The sequence below is a fragment of the Anabrus simplex genome, chromosome 2 (assembly GCF_040414725.1).
Source record: "Anabrus simplex isolate iqAnaSimp1 chromosome 2, ASM4041472v1, whole genome shotgun sequence".
Classification (NCBI taxonomy): domain Eukaryota; kingdom Metazoa; phylum Arthropoda; class Insecta; order Orthoptera; family Tettigoniidae; genus Anabrus; species Anabrus simplex.
In genome coordinates, this window is record NC_090266.1 from 376,816,515 (window position 1) to 376,836,479 (window position 19,965).

At 37.8% G+C, this 19,965-nt stretch overlaps 1 protein-coding gene across 1 annotated transcript in view; it reads left to right on the forward strand.

Moving 5' to 3' along the window:
• Positions 1 to 19,965, forward strand: part of LOC136863554 (calcineurin-binding protein cabin-1) — a 609,489-nt gene that overhangs the window by 561,781 nt on the left and 27,743 nt on the right. The window contains exons 30-34 of the mRNA XM_068225987.1: positions 882 to 1,123; positions 1,312 to 1,484; positions 5,506 to 5,655; positions 7,923 to 8,116; positions 16,125 to 16,838. Of these exons, the coding sequence (XP_068082088.1) occupies positions 882 to 1,123; positions 1,312 to 1,484; positions 5,506 to 5,655; positions 7,923 to 8,116; positions 16,125 to 16,838 (1,473 nt within the window). The remainder of the gene's footprint in view (positions 1 to 881; positions 1,124 to 1,311; positions 1,485 to 5,505; positions 5,656 to 7,922; positions 8,117 to 16,124; positions 16,839 to 19,965) is intronic.

The following is a 19,965-nucleotide window of genomic DNA, read 5'->3' on the forward strand; positions in this document are numbered from 1 at the left end:
TTTGACGGTTTTTGGAGACGCCGAGGTGCCAAAATTTTGTCTCGCAGGAGTTCTTTTACGTGCCAGTAAATCTACCGACAGGAGGCTGACATATTTGAGCACCTTCAGATACCACCGGACTGAGCTAGGATCGAACCTGCCAAGTTGGGGTCACAAGTCCATCGTCACAACCATCCAGCCCGGCTCTTGACGTCAAGATATCTTGATACAGTATTCTGTTTTGGAGCGACTGTACATTGACTCTCCGACTCCACGATCATAACGTTACTGTACATACACGCGCATAGACCAGCAATCGGCATTGGAGACATGACTTCATACATTTTTTTACCATGTAATTTTCGGTTGTGTAAAATTATTTCACTTTTAACTGTTACAAAAGAAGAGGGATGCTATTCAAATTCAACGTTCACAAACTTTATTATCCATTCCATTGTTGACAAATAATGTACTGTAATATGACCTTTCCCTGCCCATGGAGGGTAGAGTACGGTATGCTGGTCTTTTCTACTTCAGAGTGATACCTACAACTTATTTGGTAGCGTGTAAGATCGCTGAGTACCATATGTAGATCTTTCATATCGTTTTCTGTCAAGGTTAAATATTTTCACCACAGGCTACTGCATCGTAAATATTTCACAATGCACAGGAATCAGAAACCAGCCAAGCGGTCCGTCATAGTCAACCTCTGCTATTAGTAGACAGGTAAGCAACATTCTGTACTGTAGTGCAAAGTAAGGAAATGTGAGAGTGAGTGAAAAAGTTGAACATTTATTTTCCGTTCTAACAGCTGAGAAATGTTGAGATCGAAATGTGCAGTAAAATGAAAATGTGTAGTTTTAACCATACAAAATAAAGTTAATATAATTGAACGGTTAAAGAAAGGCGAACTAGTCTCAAATTTAGCGTCAGAGTTCGGTGTGGGTGTGACAACAGTGCAGGACCCAATGAAGAATAAAGACAAAGTATTGCAGTTTGAGGCGAGGCCTGACAGTTCGCATGGACTCGCTAAAAGAAAAACAATGAAAGCATCATCTTTAAAAGAACTGGATGCTGCGTTATTCACATGGTTTCAGCAAAAGAGAAGTGAAGGTTTACCTATTAGTGGTCCGATGATAACAAGGCAGGCACAAATTTTTCACTCTCAGGATCCTCACCAGCGTCCAATGGTTGGCTACAGAGATTTAAGGACAGACATGGCATTCAAGAATTAAACATCGAAGGAGAAAAAGTAAGTGGTGACAGCAGAGCAGCAGAAAATTTTAGATAGGAGTTTAAGCGTATAATTGAGAGATACAATTTTGTTCTAAGTCAAGTGTACAATGATGATGAAACTGGACTTTATTGGAAGTGCTTACCCAGTAAAATACTAGCAGCTGCTGAAGATAAATCAGCTCCTGGTCACAAATCTAGTAAAGAGGGCGTTACCATCTTCTGCTATGCGAACGCTAGTGGCAACCATAAATTAAAATTTGCTGTTCTTGGTAAAGCAATAAATTTGCGTTCTTTCAAAGGAACAGTGATGAAATATTTCCCAGTAGATTATTGTCATAACAAATCTGCATGGATGATGCGATATTTTCAGGACTTGGTTCCATAATAAGTTTGTTGCGCGGGTTCGAGATTTCTTGACGTCCAAAGGCTTGCCATTAAAGGCCATCCTTTTTTGATAATGCACCCTCTCACCCTGTTCATACAGAGTTGAAATCAGAGGATGGAAACAATTTTGTTTCCTATTTGCCACCTAATGTAACTTCATGGACCAAGGCATCATCGCAACCTTTAAGGCGCATTATAAGCGGGAATTGCTAGGCCTGTTACTTTCCAAAGGAACATTGATGGTTGAGTTCTGGAAAAAAAACTCAATCTTAAAGTAGTTCTATCTTGCCCGGAAATCATGGGATCTAGTAACCGCTCAGAATATCACTCGATCATGGAGAAAATTGTATGTTGATGTCGAAGAGCTCGCAGACAATTTTCATGGGTTCACTGAGGAAAATGAAAACGAGGGATTGATGATCAAAGATATCCCGAAGACTATTGAAAATAACATTCATTTTGGAGGAGTGGATGAAAGTAACAGTGAGGAGCGGCTTCACGCTGACAATGTATTGCCTGGGCATCACATTTTAACTGATGACAAAATAGTACAGAAAAGCGCGAATGGGAACTCAGCAGTCAGCTGCAAAGTGACAAGTGAAAGTGAGGGGGATGAGAAAGAAGAGTGCGTCACAGACAATTGCGTACCGCTTCAGACCGCACTGGAGTCGGCTGAAACCTTAATGGAATTCTTGGAGCAAGAGGACGATACAGATTTTTCAGACATTCATGTAATTAGAAAGATCAGAATGGACATAAAGAAGAAAATAAGGTGTAGGAGAATGCAAAACAAAAAAAAGTAATGGATTTTTTTTTTAAGCAGCTTAAATAACACTAGGTAAATTAATTATTTATGGTCTGCTGGTAATTTAAGTGAATATTTAGTATATATTGTTGTAGCTTCGACTACATTTTGGTTACTAGAGCTTCCCATGGGCACAGAGCTCCTGGACAACGTGTCCACTCTACAGGATCCTAAAAATTAGAATGAAACCATGCTGCAACACACTACCAAAAGGGGGCATGCACAGTAGTTCAGAGAACGAATTTCCAATCTGAAAATAAAACTAATATGCTCACGCACACGTCTACAGTAATCACCCCACTCGCAGACAAAGACATGCTTCTGTAAATTCCAGAACAGTCTACACTTCCGCGAGAGTACCTAATAAACATGAAATGGGGAAAAACTACATAATCCCAGGGCATCGAGAGGCCTACTTGAGGTGAAGTGAATAATTATCCCAATACCGGAACATTTGATAACGTATTATAGCAGACCACAAGAATGTGGCTCATGGTTGCAGGCGGCTGTTTACATGACAATGTTATGAAAAAAAATAATGCGTTAATTTCGATGTTTACCACTGATAAGAACAAATATTGCAGGTAGCAGGTAAAGACCCTCTTCAGGCACAGCCCTGCCTATGTGAGTCCCAGAGCACACTGACTAGGTGTGTAGCATCTGGCAAGGATCCCAGCTGAGGGTTGCGAGCGAAGACCTCAACGGAATCTACAGCGGAGAAGATGGACTTTGGAACAGTGGAGATTGCGTAAGAGGCAGCCCAGTACTCGAGGAATAGTATGAGTACATTAAACATCAGCAGCGTTTGTTTCCCATGTTAGGGGCGGCTGCAACAGCATCTGTTTCCCATGTAAGGGGTGGCCTGAATAATTGCTGGAAGTAACTCTAAAATGCCTTTGGGAGTGGTGACCCCATCGTAACAATAGTCTAATAGTCTAAAGTGGTAATTATCGGCCTTGGAAAAGGTTAGGGCATACCCTGCTAAAAGCAGCGTGCAGTTCTTGTACTGGGGGAGCTGTGATAAGTGGGCAACCAGTGGTTAATATTATGAAGGTGGGAATAATAAAGATTGTGACCCTGACAGGAAAATCAGAGGAGTTGATTGATTTTATAGAGAAAGAGAATGTTTCAATGATGGGGCTGAGAGGGGTCAAGTGGAGGGGAAAGAGAGTGAAGAGGATGAGCAGAGTGTATACCCTATACTGGAGTGGAAGAGGTAAGGCAAAGAATGGAGTAGGAATGATTGTTAACAAAATCCTGAATGAAAATGTGGATAGGGTAGACTATGTTAGCGATTGAATAATCAGAGTACGACTGAGGACAGAAGAAGAAGTGAAAGATTTCGTTCAAGTTTATGCACCCAAAACTGGAAACAGTGAGGAAAATATAGAGGAATTCTTGGAGACACTCGAGGAAGAAATCACCTATGTGGAAGTGATAAGTCATGGGAGACCTCAATGCGTTGGTTGGAAATGAGAGAATTGGTAAAGAAGAAGGGATTGGTCCATTTGGATATGGAGAATGAAACAGCAAGGGAGATAAGTTGATTGATTTTTGTGAGAGAAATGGAATGATTTTGGGTAATACTTAGCTTAGAAAGAAGAATAGTAGAAAGATCACTAGATATGGCTGGAGTAAAAGGACGAAAACGGTTATTGATTACTTTTTGGTTGAGAAAATAAATCGGAAACAGTTATTGGTTGTAACAACACTACTAAGTGAGGTATTTGATGGAGACCGCAGAGTAGTGGTAGCAAAATTGAAAATATGTAAAATTATGAGACTAAAAAGAAATAAGACAGAAAAAAATAAAATTATAGAAATTAGAAGATAAAAGAATTCAGGAGAATTTAAAACAGCCCATCCCTATATCCAAAATAGAAAGTGTAGAAGAAATGGACCAAATTAAAAATTAAAAAAAATAAAAACATTTGCAAGCTCTGCAGAGAAGATTTGTGGCAGAACTTCAGCGAGAGTGAAGGAAAAGGAGACACCTTGGTGGAATGGAAAGGTGAAGGAGGTTGTTAAATGAAAGAAGAAAACATGGCAAGGACTGAATAGAGATAAGAAAGAAAGAAGGAAGTAAGATTGAGTATCAGCAAATTAAAAGTAAATGTAAAAAAGTAGTACATAAGGAAAAGAAAAATGTTGGAAATGTTGGGAGCGATTCAGCCAAGAGTTGGAAAAGGATGTTGTATGGATTTGTAAAAAATAAGAGAAAAGAAAAAACTACACAAAACAAGTGAAGGATGAGAGTCAAAATATAACAACAGACCCAGAGGTTATGAAGAATAGAAACTCCTGAAACTCCTGAATGTGAGAAATGATGCAGAAGAGAGTGTAGTGGTAAATGAGGTTGATCTAGAAATGGAGTGTGATATTGCAATGGCAGAGGTGGAAATGGCTGTTAAACAAATGAAAACAAGACATACAGCAGGAATAGATTACATATGTGTGGAAATTATAAAGGCAGCAGGACCTGTTGATCTGTGTTGGTTATATAGGCTACTGAGGTGTATATGGAAGAAAAAGCAAGTACCCAATGATGTGTGTAAAGGTGTAATAATACAGTACTAGTATTCTTTTAAGAAAGGTGACGGGAAGGTATGTGACAACTATCGAGGAATTTCACTGTTGTCACAAGTAACCAAGATATTGGAGAGAATAATAGAAAGGAGGGTGAGGGGAAGGGTGGGAAGACATTTAGGAGCAGAGCAGTATGGATTTCAACAGGACAGGTCAACGATAAACCCTATATTTATCATGAGATTACTGATGGAAAAATTGTGGTATATGGAAAGGATCTTGTGACGGTATTCCTTGGTATAGAGAAGGCATGTGATAGTGTTCATAGAGAAAAGGTTTAGGAAACGCTGGAAAGAAAAGGATGTGGAAGGCAATTGAGGGAGCTAATGAGAGCAATGTAAAGGAATTGTTTCAGTTTTGTCTAGATCCCAGTGGGGAGAACAGATTGGTTTAGAAACCAAACTGGACTAAAAGAGGGAAGTGTATTGTCTCCACTTACATTTATAACGGTATGGATGAAATTCTAAATAAAACAAAGGCAAGATATGGGGTGGATATGAAAATTTTGTTTGCAGATGACTTAGTGATCTGGGGAATCAACAATACAGAAATGCAAATCCAACTAGAGGCTTTAAATGACAATATTGAGAAATATGATATGAAAATCAGTGTGGAGAAGAGCAAAACAGTGGTGATGACAAGAGGAGAGGAGAAGGAGCAGAATTGTTAGTATTAGGAGCAAAACCTTGAGGTTGTTGAATACTTCAAATATTTGGGAATTGAAATAATGCAAGATGCAAGGTTGGATAAGGAGATCAGCAGAACAGCAGAAGTGTACAAGTGGGAAATATGTTCTACCAGAAAACAAAAGAACCTGGTGTGGAACAGAGAAGTTCCTATGAAATGTAAAGAGATAATGTACAAGATGTACTATATCCCTTTTATTAAATATTTATGTATGCATCAGAGACTTGGACTTTGACAGCAAGAAACGAGAGCAAAATTCAGGCCAGTGAGATGAATTCCTGAGGAATATGGTAGGGAAGACAAGGACAGAGTAAGAAATGTTGAGGTTAGAAAAGAGATAGGATGGACAACACATCTGCTCTGCAGGATCCCAAAAATTAGAATGAAGCGACACTGCAACATGCTTCCAGAAGGCAGCATGCGCGAGGTGAAGATACTGGATACAGCACAGCAGAACAAACTGAACGCTCAGGAGCAAGGATCATACAAGAGAAATAGATCTGTCATTCCTGTATAATAAAGATCACTGAGAAAACAGGTCATGGAAGCTATAGAGGCACCTTGCTCTCTGCCAACATAAGGAAATAAATACCACGTTAGTACCTCGTTATAAACTTGATAATGACAGTTGTTACTTTATTAAATTTTTAATTGTAATAGAGATAACGATTGTATTTCGGTAGTAAAGTAGTATCACAAGCTACTCCCATGTTTTTTACTTGAAAAGTAAATTTCAATTACCGTATTTGTATGTTGTCATTCCTTTTATTATGCTAGCCTGTTTTGTTTTAGCGTTCATATTTTAATGTAAATTTTCATCTATTAAATAAGGAATGCATCATTGATTGCTTAAAATGTTAACACAATTCATATAAAACCCCAGAACGCCAATACTTTCCTAAATTGAGAATTGAGAGAAAGAAGAAGAGCTGCTCGACTAAGTGGTATGTTGCAGGTTATAAACTTCATTTTCCTTGTCCGTATTGAAGATCTATTTGTGATACAATTCCTTTAGTTTTGCCAATTGCCACCTTTTCAATACAATAGAAATATATTACAAACTTACATATTTATTATGATGTTTACATGGTACATGTTTCTCTCCTTTTCGTGAGCATCATCAGCCGAACTATCATTAATCTAAGATTGTGTAAGATCATAAAACAATTCTTTTGGTTCAAGATTACTCCTATAAAACTAATTGACAATCTTATAACATTTTAAAAGTCACACAACAACAAAATTATGTCTTACGTTAACACTTTTTGTCTAAAATCTTCTTCAGTCCAAACATTATATTGCCGAAACTCATCTGGTGAACATCTTTTAAAATTGTTTAAAAATAAGAATAAAATAAAAAACTTTGAAATCTGGCTAGTTGTGTTGGTTCCCGTTGCTTAACTTGTATAATTGTTATTAAAACTTCATAACAGTATTGAATATTTTCTGCAGTTGATAATTGTCATTATGGTCGATAGACTTGTCCTCGTTGCTGGAGTAACATTTATAAAATGTATTGGTATTAATTTATATTATCAATGGGGTAAAATTGTTCGTGAACAAACTTGTTGATGAAACAATTTTTGATGTGATATTGTATTTAAAATGTTCTCGAACGTTCAATAATGGCTCGTTGGTGTATCTGTAATGAAAGATAAAAATTATATGTTTATGGTTTTGATTGTATTTCTGTATAACATCTTATTGGAAGAATTGTCACTTACTTTCCTTTCTGCTGCGTAATTGTTTGGTGTTACTCCTAGCCTCTTGAGAACTATTTCTTGTTATCCTGTTTGCACTTCTTGTGTTGTATGAGTGAGTGTGGATGTGTTTACGTTTTAGTGGGGAGAGGGAAGGGGAAGTTAAGGTAGGCGGCGCATTGGTAGCTGCAGTAGACTGTGGAGGGCATAGTGTAGGGGAAGTGAGGGGAGGAGTTGAGTTTGTTTGTGTCAATAAGCCATTAACTTTTATCGAATTAAAATGTTTATAGAATTTATTTATATCCGATTTGAGTATTTGTATTAGTTCCGGTAATTGTAATAAGATGGGATTCTTTATTTCTATGTCGTCATTTAGGTTTTTATTTTTATTGTATTGTTGATCTAAATGAATGTATATGTTTTTCAATTCTGTCATTTCTTTTCCTTTTTCTACTCTTCTTAAGATTTTTAAGTCCCTTTCAATAGTTGTAAAACTGCAGCAGCAGCAGCAGTAACATTACCAACTTCAACTATAACTGTTGCAGCAACACTATCTGTAATAACAGCAGCATCAACAATAACAGCTGCTACAGCAGCAATACTATCACCTGCAACACCAATTCTATTAACAGAAGTGATAACAGCACCGATTACCACCACTACCACAAGAGAGGCAGAAGTAGCATTACCACCACCATCACCACCACCTCCACCATCACCACCACTTCCACTACCCCCTGTTATGCCATCTCTTCTTAAGATTTTTAAAAAACAAAATATTAACATTGCCTTCAAGACCCAAAACACGAACCGAAACGTTTTCTTCAACAACAATAAAGTTAATACAAATAGTAATCAATATCAAGGATCTGGAATATATAGGCTCACGTGCACAGAGTGCAATTTTTCATATGTTGGCCAGACTGGCCGAAGCTTTATAATAAGTTATCTAGAACATGTAAATGCAGCCAAACACAGGAAACATTTTGCAATGAGTACACACATGCAAGAAACTGGACACAGTTTTACAACTATTGAAAGGGATTTAAAAATCTTAAGAAGAGTAGAGAAAGGAAAAGAAATGACGGAATTGGAAAACATATACATTCATTTAGATCAACATTACAATAAAAATAAAAACCTAAATGACGAAATAGAAATAAAGAATCCCATATTATTACAATTGCCGGAACTAATACAAATACTCAAATCGGATATAAATAAATTCTATAAACATTTTAATCCGATAAAAGTTAATAGCTTATTGACACAAACAAACTCAACTCCTCCCCTCACTTCCCCTAGACTATCCCCTCCACAGTCTACTGCAGCTACCAATGCGCCGCCTACCTTAACTTACCCTTACCCCTCCCCACCAAAACGTAAACTCATCCACACTCACTCATACAACACAAGAAGTGCAAACAGGATAACAAGAAATAGTTCTCAAGAGGCTAGGAGTAACACCAAACAATTACGCAGCAGAAAGGAAAGTAAGTGACAATACTTCCAATAAGATGTTATACAGAAATACAATCAAAACCATAAACATATAATTTTTATCTTTCATTACAGATACACCAACGAGCCATTATGGAACGTTCGAAAACATTTTAAATACAATATCACATCAAAAATTGTTTCATCAACAAGTTTGTTCACGAACAATTTTACCCCATTGATAATATAAATTAATACCAATACATTTTATAAATGTTCCTCCAGCAACGAGGACAAGTCTATCGACCATAATGACAATTATACAAGTTAAGCAACGGGAACCAACACAACTAGCCAGATTTCAAAGTTTTTTATTTTATTCTTATTTTTAAACAATTTTAAAAGATGTTCACCGGATGAGTTTCAGCGATAAAATGTTTGGACTGAAGAAGATTTTAGACAAAAAGTGTTAACTTAAGACATAATTTTGTTGTTGTGTGACTTTTAAAATGTTATAACATTGTCAATTAGTTTTATAGGAGTAATCTTGAACCAAAAGAATTGTTTTATGATTTTACACAATCTTAGATTAATGATAGTTTGGCTGATGATGCTCACGAAAAGGAGCGAAACATGTACCATGTAAACATCATAATAAATATGTAAGTTTGTAATATATTTTTATTGTATTGAAAAGGTGGCAATTGGCAAAACTAAAGGAATTGTATCATAAGTGGTATGTTCCGAGCTGTCAGCGGAGAGATGGCGTGGAATGACATTAGTAGATGAATAAGTTTGAGTGACGTTTATAAAAGTAGGAAAGATCACATTATGAAGATAAAGTTGGAATTCAAGAGGACAAACTGGGGCAAATATTCATTTATAGGAAGGGGAGTTAGGGATTGGAATAACTTACCAAGGGAGACGTTCAATAAATTTCCAGAAATCATTTAGGAAAAGGCTAGGAAAACAACAGATAGGGAATCTGCCACCTGGGCAACTGCCCTAAATGCAGATCAGGATTGATTGATTGATTGATTGATTGATTGATTGATTGATTGATTGATTGATTGATTGATTGATTGATTGAATCACGATCTAACATAACCTCATTCTTTCATTCGTTGGACCCTCCCCACAGCTTTTATGTATGGGAATGGAAAACTGGAGAAGGAAAGGAAGAAGTAAAACACAGCATAATGCACACAGTTTATATTTTGAATTTATTTATTCAACAGGTAAGAAACACACGAACACACACACGCGTGCGTTTACTTGAAACAGCTAGTTCAATGTGAGCGAAGTTCATGATTGTAATACTATGTCTTCACACTAAAAACACGTATAATACTAATTTCACTCCATACTCTCATGAAACAAGAAAATCTTGAAAAAAACTACACCTGGAATGAAAGAAATTCATCTTGCACAGGCATCAAGTAGGCTACTCACATCATGTAAAATCACAAAAATAACTCAAAATATATATAATAGAACAGTACCGAAAGCAAATGTTTGCACTCTACATACTAGAAGGCTGAAAATATTTAGTACCTAACCTCAATCGAGTTGCCAAATGTTGGAACACACACTAAGACCTGAATTTTTTGGAGAATGTTATAAGGTGTTGTATGTATTGTGTGGAAGTATGGAAAGGGGGGTTCAATTAAATACTAAACATCATGTCAGTCTCCACTGGGTCATGTGGAGGAGTTACAGGCTGATCGTTGGAACTAGAGACCAGATGTTTGACAAAATGCCTGTCTTATGCTTTATTCTTATAAATTTAATACAAACAATTTATCATAAACAGTGTTCTCCCCAGAAATTTTCTTAGCCAGGTGTCAGGAATGAGTTGCCAGGTGGGAAATAGGGTATAAAAAATGGATATGATAAAATTTCAGTCAATTCCCCCCAGGGCATTAGGCATTAATAATATCAGACAGATAAACATTAACTGTAAAATGTAACTATTTTAGTGTTATCACAAACAAGACATAACAGAGCATTTTGAACTTCTAGTGTTCTACTATTCGTTCATAATCATGTAATGGGGGACTTACCATTTTGTTGCTGTGGAGTGCGATACAGGTTTGTGACGTCTTGTGGAATCACATGCGATTCCACGCTAATCTGGGCACCGCTTGCGCGCATCTCTGTGGCATTCAAGCTAAATATTTAAACTCTGGTGTAATTGATGCAATTATTTTGACAATAATGAAGATTTGTCACTTAAATAAACAGTGTTACAGTATTTAAATTTAAATTTGTAATACCCAACAACTCAAATATATATTAAAATTATGGAACTAGCACATATCTAGGTTATGTTAGCCGGGCAGTCTGTAAAAATGGTTCTAGGGAGAACACTGATAAGGTTGTACACAGCAGAGATAACTTTTCCTACTGTAATGTATAATGCTTATAAATGACTAGTTGCCTCCCTTTGAAAAAAATTAATATTTTTATTTTAACTGCCCATTTTGCAGATATGTAGTGCATAAAATAGTGTCTATTTTTAAGATACTTTCAAGGATTTTCGCCTACCTATATTGCCATTTGTAATGCCTAACATTGGTCTATAGTAATCACAATCTGTCAGCAGTTCAAGCAGACATAAGAATCTGTTTAGTACTGCTACAGTGTTCAACTTTGACACTAAGGGTTCATTGATGGATTTCTATGAGACCCTTGTTATATTTTTGTTTACCTTCAATAGCCTTTTATCATGACCACTGTTATAGTTATGGACAAAAGTGTGAACGAGACAAAGGTAAAATATGGGGACAGGGTGCTGAACGTAATGATGTTTGAAGATGATTTTGTGGTGTAGAGAGCAAACAGAGAGAAAGTACAAGGGCAACTTGACATGTTAAGTGAAATTACTGAAAATTATGGAATGAAAATGAGCATGGAAATAAGGGCAATGGTAATGACTAGAAGAGAAAGGGAAGGGAAAGATATTTCGTACAAAAATAAAGAGATAAAACCATGAAATTATGAAGATCTTCAGGTACCGTACTTGGGAATGGTACTCGTGCAGGATACAGGGCTGGATAGGGATATCAGTAAAAGGATTCAACAGGGAAGTGCATTCTAATGGAGTGTGAGAAACCTGGTGTAGAGGAAGGAAGGAAGGAAGGAAGTACCTATGAAGTGTAAGGAAGTGATTTATAAGATGTACTACTGTCCAAGACTGACATATGCAGCACAGACCTGGACAATGACAAAAGAAGAGGAGGATAAAATCCAGACGAGCAAAAATAAATTTTTAAAAATTATGATTGGAGAAAGAAGAAAGGACAGAGTAAGAAATGATATTGGGAAGGAAATTGGAGAGGAAAGGCTTTATGACAGAATAGACAAAATAAATGGTTTGGACATGTTTAGAGGATAGAGAAGAGGATGATGCGATGCCAAAGCAGATGATGGAGACCCAGACAGGAAGAGGGAGACCCAGAATAAGGTGGTTGAAATGATAAAGAATATTCTAAGTAGGAAAAAACCTGGATTGGAACACAGTTCAAGAACAACAATGCCAGCTGGATAGAGGAAGATAGAAAGGTGCCATAAACATCCCACCGAGCTCGATAGCTGCAGTCACTGTCAGCAGCCCTGAAGATGGTTTTCTGTGGTTTCCCACTTTCACACTAGGCAAATGCTGGAGCTGTACCTTAATTAAGGCCGTGGCCGCTTCCTTCCCATTCCTAGGCCTTTCCCATCCCATCGTCGCCATAAGACATAACTGTGTCGATGCGACGTAAAGCAAATAGCATAAACATTCCCCTGTAGGTGGGGGTGGTAGAAATACACCCACGGTATCACCTTCCCAGGGACTTACAACTTGGAAGTGTGGGTTGGCAACCACTGTGCCCTCAGTCCTGGCATTTCTTCCAATTACTTGGGCCAGGCTTCTCACCTTCTCTATCCTGTCTAACCTCCTTTGGTCCACTCTTCTTCTTTCCCGATCCCAATGCTATGAGAGCATTCGAAGGCTAGGGAGTCTTTCATTTTCACGCCCTTCGTGGTCCTTGTCTTCATTTTTCAAAGTATTGGATCCCTCCCATTTTTTTCTCTCAGATTAATGTTACTGTATACAGGGTTGTTTCATATAAACCCAGACCGAACGCATGGTGTTTGTACTCTGCGCTACGGCAGCTGCAGTATGGAAGGTGCGCACATAGTTCTTGACCTAGTAAGCAGCCTGCATGTGTTTGACCTGGCAAGCGTGAATTGCCTGTCTCAATCTCAGCTGTTACATGGTGGGACAGTTATCATTGCAACACTGTATATTCGTATGTAAAAGTTCTGGTTTCATCTTAATGGTTGTGTGAAGAGTCATAACTCTTGCTATTGGTGTGCAGAAAATTCTAATGGCGTTCTTGTTGATTGATGTTTGGTGTGCTGTTAGTGCAAGACTAATAATTGGGCCTATCTATTTCGAGACGACGGTAAATGCAGAGAGGTACCAAGATGACATTTTGATGCCATTGTCAGTGACAAAAATATTGAGAAGGTGAGGACAATAATCACGAATGATCTGTGCTTAACTGTGAGCATGATAGCAGATGAACTGCAGATTAACCTTGAATCTGTGCGACAAATCGTTACCCAGAAGTTAGGGAAGAGGAAAACGTGTTCTCATCTTGTGCCACATCACTTGACTGACGATTAGAAGCAGGCACGTTTAGAGGCTTCACAGGATTTTGTCGAAACGGCAGATGCGACACCAAATTTCTTGAACTGTACAATGCTCGCCCATACTCGCTTGTTCTCAATCCTCCAGACTTCTTCCTATTCCCACGACTCAAACTCGCTTTGAAATGAAAGAGATTTGACAATATTCCTGACATCCAACGACGGGGCCGATGACCTTCGATGTTAGGCCCCTTATAACAACAAGCATCATCATCACATCCAACGAAACGTGACGAGGCTTTTGAACACCATCCCAAAGGAAGCCTTTTTGCAAAGTTCAAATCAAAGTAACTTTATTTGCAAATGAGGTGTCTACCTCGGTGGCAAATGGTACACTAAAATACATTACTGTCAAGCACTAAATATTAAATTAACAAGAGAAGAAAATTTTCCTATTATACAATATACGCTAACAATTTTTTCTATTAAACACACAGCTCATCCTTAATAAATTTATATTGTTTACAAAATTCTACTTATATCTCCTGTACTACTTACAAATATAGTCAACTGATATACAGTATGTGGAATTACTTCAAATGATACTATACAACTGGTATAAGATTAAACTTTACATTGCATTTATTTACTTTTTTTTTTACCCATTCTGGAACCTAAGTAGCATAACGACCTGCTGCGTCTTAACCAGAGCCCCATTTGCCACCACTTTTCAGAGTTCCTGAAGGGCCTTCAGAGCTACCATAGCGGTCCCAGGGCCCTCGAAGTCCCCACTGTACTTCACCCCCACAGGCAGTCCCCTACTTTGGCTGTCCAAACTCCTTAGATCAGGGGATGGAATTAATTTATTCACACACATTTTTTTAAATTTACAATAACCTGCACTGGTCGAATGCCCTGTAAAACTTCATTTATTTTCTCTGTTGCAGTTTATTCTCTTCTTGAATATCTGTACAGATTTTGGAAAAGGATCAAACACTACCCCTGGTAAACTGTTCCACTCCTTCACACCCTTCCCAATGAATGAAAATTAACCCCAAACGCTTCTGCTAAAATTCTTTCTAATTTTATATTTGTGGTCTGCCCTGCCGATATAATTATTTTCCACTGAAGCCTCTCACGGATATCTCCCCATGCTTCTTCTCTTGTATAGGCTCTATATAATCCTGTAAGTGTAGTTTTCTCCCTTCTCTTACTTAAAGTTTCCCACCCAAGTTCCTTTAACATTTCTGATACACTACTCTTTCTCCTGAAATCCCCCGTTACAAATCTTGCTGCTTTCCTCTGCACAGTATCTATTTCTTATCTTAGGTATTCTTGGTGAGGATCCCAAACACTGTTTGCATATTCCAATAATGGACGAACCATACTTAAGTAACTTTCTTCTTTTAATTCTTTATTGCATCCTTTAAGTAGCCTCATTATGACATGTAACGATCTGTATGCTTTCCCAACAATGTCATCAACATGACCCTTCCAGTGCAAATTACTTTCAAATCTCACACCTAAGTATTTGCACTTGCCATCTTTTGGGATAACTACCTCATCCAAAGTATATTCAAATTCAGTTTTAAGCTCCTGTTTGTAAAAGTTGTAACAGTTGATTTGCCTCTAGTTTCTAGGACATATATCGCCGATCTCAGCAGTGCATAGTTATGGAAGGGGACTATTTCGAAGGACAGTAAGATCACTGTTGTGCATTGTTCATCTATGTTGATAGTATAGGACTATTCACCGAACTTTATTGTCACAGGTTGTATTTTTTTGAAATCATCGGGTTAGCAGGAAGAAATCTGAGTGCCTTGTTATTTTAGTGTTGGTTTTTTTTCTCAAGTCGAGTGGCTCAAACTTGGCACGTTCGACCCAGTAGTATTAATGTGCTCAAATATGCCAGCCTTGTATTGGTAGATTTACTGGCACGTAAAAGAACTCCTGTGGGACTGAATTCTGGCACTTTGGTGCCTCCAAAAACCATAAAGGTAGTTAGTGGGATGTAAAGCATATATTATTATTATTATTATTATTATTATTATTATTATTATTATTATTATTATTATTATTATTATTATTATTTTAGTTTTTGGGTTTTCATATTGCCAAAATGTTGTTTTACAGCACCCATATCCATATTATGATTTCAAGTTTGCAGGTGGTTACTCTGTCCTGCATACCTACCAGTAGAAACGAAGCCCTGAATATGAGACATTAAAACAATATCCGGATATTTCGAAGTCCCAGTTCTGTGTAGAATGTTCAGTGAACTGTCAGTAAAAACGTAATCGTCCTCGTGCAAAGTGACTGTGCTGTCAACAATGGGTACAACAGCTAATGTATAGAATGAAATGATTTCCAATTAAACTTCCAGATTAGGTAAAGAACTTCTACTCCATAGTTATAGCACATACTTGAATATAGTATTGCTTGGTTATGATCCTTATTTGAAAAATATAGACTAATTAGGAAAACAAGATGTAACTTCCAAGTTAGCTTTGCAGGAGTACATAATTAATTTGCTGATGCTTACAACATAGACCACTTGGATATGACCTGAATAATGCATGTGCTTCTAGACATGCCATCAAATTATTCAGGGTCATTTGCTTGAATTTTAAGAATATTTTTAATTTGTTCCCCCTTTCCTTTTGTTACAGACTGAAATTACTGATGCTGAGCTGGTTGTGCGTTTCTGTCAAATGGAAATGGCACGTATTCGAGGATCTTTGAGTGGCTCTGAAACTGCTCTTTTGCCGAGTGCTACTGCGTTTACACCAATAGCACCCTCAGGAACAACAGGAATGACAGTACCAGCGACAGTAACTCCTTATTCAACAGAAATGTCAACAATTACTATAACAACATTAGCTGCAACACCAACTACTATAATAACAACAACAACATCATCAACAGCAGCAGCAGTAACATTACCAACTTCAACAATAACTGTTGCAGCAACACTATCTGTAATAACAGCAGCTCCAACAATAACAGCTGCTACAGCAGCAATACCATCACCTGCAACACCAATTCTATCAACAGAAGTGATAACAGCACCGATTACCACCACTACCACAAGAGAGGCAGAAGTAGCATTACCACCACCATCACCACCACCTCCACCATCACCACCACTTCCACTACCACCTGTTATGCCATCTCATTTACAACCACCACCATCACCACCACCACCACCACCACCACCACCACAACCTACGCCTCCTCAATTACCACCACCACCACCACAACAACCTACGCCTCAATTACCACCACCACCACCACCACCACCACAACCTACGCCTCAATTACCACCACCACCACCACCACCACCAGCAACAACAGTTACAGTTACTACAGCAGGAGCAGGGACAGTAGCTTCAATATCAGCACCATCAACAATAACAACATCAGCAACATCGCTGCCAGTCACAATGACCCACATAGAACCCAGTAACACTAACATCACAGCTGATGTTCCAGTCACCAGTGTAGTTTCTTGTGTGCCTGTCAGCACTGCACCAGTTTCTGTGATCACTGTCACTGCTACTGCTACCACTGTGTCTTCTTCCCCTACAGCTCGTGTTTCCTCCACGAGCAGTCCATGTGTTACAGCTGCCCCTTTGAACACTTCTTTCTTACAGGTACGTCAGATTTTCGGATATAATATGCAGTACAGTGTAGATAATTCAGGCATCAAATATCAGGACTCATCATCAGGTAAATATATTGTGTATTATCTAAATAATCTATCTAAATTTAAGATTGCAATTAACCTATCAATCTTTCTAGTTTCTACCACCCACAATGACCAATAACCGAAATGGAAGGTAACTTACAATCAGATATTGGTTTGTAGGCAGATATTAGAAACATAACTCGTTAATATGGTATAGCTGACTGTTTAAAATGAGTACTATGGGTAAAGTCATGTCAGAATGTTGGGGAAAGCATCATTGTGAATTTTATTATAAAATTGAATATGGCTAGCCTATTGTAAGCCTGATGAAGATTATATTCAATTATATATTTACCCTACTCAGTTTCAAAATTATAGCTTTATATATTGTTGAGAAATCTTCCAGTTTTCTAATGTACTAGTAATTTTTAACATGGACTTATCTTGGGTCTGGGCTGAGGATCGACTCTGCTGCTTTATGGACCATAAATGTTCTGTATATGTTCAATCTGGCAACACAGTTTACATCGTGAGGTAGAGCTTTCTTTGCATGATGTCACAATCAATAAATTATTAAATGTATGGGCATTCATTTGGGTTGGGAGTGTTACGCTCATATCTTTCCATTCCGTATTTGATCCCACCATGACTCTTACCTCATGTATCGTATGAGTAATGAAATAAACAGTGGCAACTATTATTTAAATGATTCAGTCCATTCATAGGTTAATTCGTAAAATGGGTATAAGCTGTTCAAAGCTTCTGGTGCATTAGGTTTGCAGTTAATGATACTGCGTTTTTTAAATACATGAATTTTTATTATTATTATCAGTCCAATTCTGGTTCTCAGTTGACCAAGTGCTTTTGGAAAGTTAAAATGTTACCATATGTATATGAATACTCCGTGCATATTTTCTCCGGAATTAAGTGAATAAAACCTGGGGTACGTGCATTATTTGAAATTAGGTTGATACCGTTGTCTGGTCTTGGTCTGTGTGGTGTCAGTAGCACATTAGAAGTGAAGTGGTCTAGGGAGCGATGATAAGGGTATAGGGATCTGGAAGTCAAGTAGGGATGACATAAAAATGTTAATAGTGAACTGTTGGAGTATTGTGAAGAAAGGAATAGAATTAAATAATTTAATAGATATATACTTACCAGATATTGTAATAGGAGTTGAGCCATGGCTGAGAGATGACGTAATGGCTGCAGAAATTTTCTCTAGAAACTGGAGTGTGTATCGTAGTAATAGGATAGGAATGGTAGTTTCGGGAGTATTCATTCTGGTGAAAGAAGAATTTGTAAGCTACAAAAAGTTAAAGATGACAAACCTGAAATTCTAGGTGTAAGGCTCATCTGTAAACATAATAGGCAACTTGATGTCTTTGGAGTGTACAGACTGGGAAAGGGTAGCGCTGGCACTGGTTCAGAATTAAAGATAATCAGCTATGTGTGAAACAATATGGAAAGGAATGTGATTGTAGCGGGTGATCTGACTTTACCAAATGTCAATTGGGAAGGTAATATGAACGACAGGAAGCATGACCAACAAATGGCAAATAAGTTGCCATTGATGCTTTCATGGCCCGTACTTATAGACATGATATGGGCTTTTTGGGCTTACACTGTGTCAAGAAAATAAGGTGAACTTTGCTCTGCGTCTTCAGAAGAGAGTCTCGACTGTTCACTTGAAAGGCTTGTCAAACAATGAGGTTTGTATTTTGACGTTATAATGGAAGTGGAAGTGGTAACGTCCATCCGTCACCAGATGGCTCTCCGGACGCGGTACAGACTAGCGTTCGAAGCGGAAGCTGGCGGAACCATCAGAATCAGTCTGAGAGGGTCGCATAACATAAGAGGTGTATATACTTACAAAAGTATGACATTGACACAAGCCTGGAATGAAACATCTGGCGATGAGGAATGTACGAATTTGGAAAACACTGAAACGAAATAACAATAGTGAAGGGACAGGGAATGGAACTATATACATAAATCTTTAATGGCTGGCAGCCACTTATTACTTAATTGATAGCCAGTGTCCCTGTTGAAATTTTTAGGATTTCTACGTATTTTCACAGCTTGAAATAATAACATTAAGTTATTTATTAGACCACCTAATCAATACAAAATCGTCTTGGATGATTTACATAAATTTGTTAGCTAATTAGCTAACAAATTTATGTAAATCATCCAAGACGATTTTGTATTGATTAGGTGGTCTAATAAATAACTTAATGTTATTATTTCAATCTACATCATCAATACGGACCAAAAATGATATTTATTACATGTAATTTTCACAGCTTCCCGTATAATCCTGCAACTATAGTGTCTAGTGTTGGTAACAGCTCGAGCATCTTGGAACACGACATCATGACCCAACGATAGAGCGTGCTCACCTATTGTTGATTCATCTGGCTGGTTGGGACGAATATTTCATTCATGTTCCTTGATACGAGTACCAAAGGACTGTCATGTTTGGCCAGTATATACCTTACCGCAAGTACAGGGAATTTTGTAAACCTCAGGATGTAAAAGTGGGGACGATTTGTCCTTTGTTTTACCCAGACTGTGAGCAATTTTGGTGACTGTGCCAAACATGGTTTTTATATTATGTTTGCAGAGGACCTTGGCAATTCGATCTGTGGTGTTGTGAATGTAAGGCAGGTAGGCAGTTCCCTTCACTTCTTCCTTCTGTGAGCTTTTCTTGGTCGTTTCTCTGGGATGCAGGGCTCTATGAATCTGCAAAACACTGTAACCATTACCCTTTGGTGAGTATTTTGAGAATGCCTTGTTTTTGTGCTGGATAGTGGTGAGAA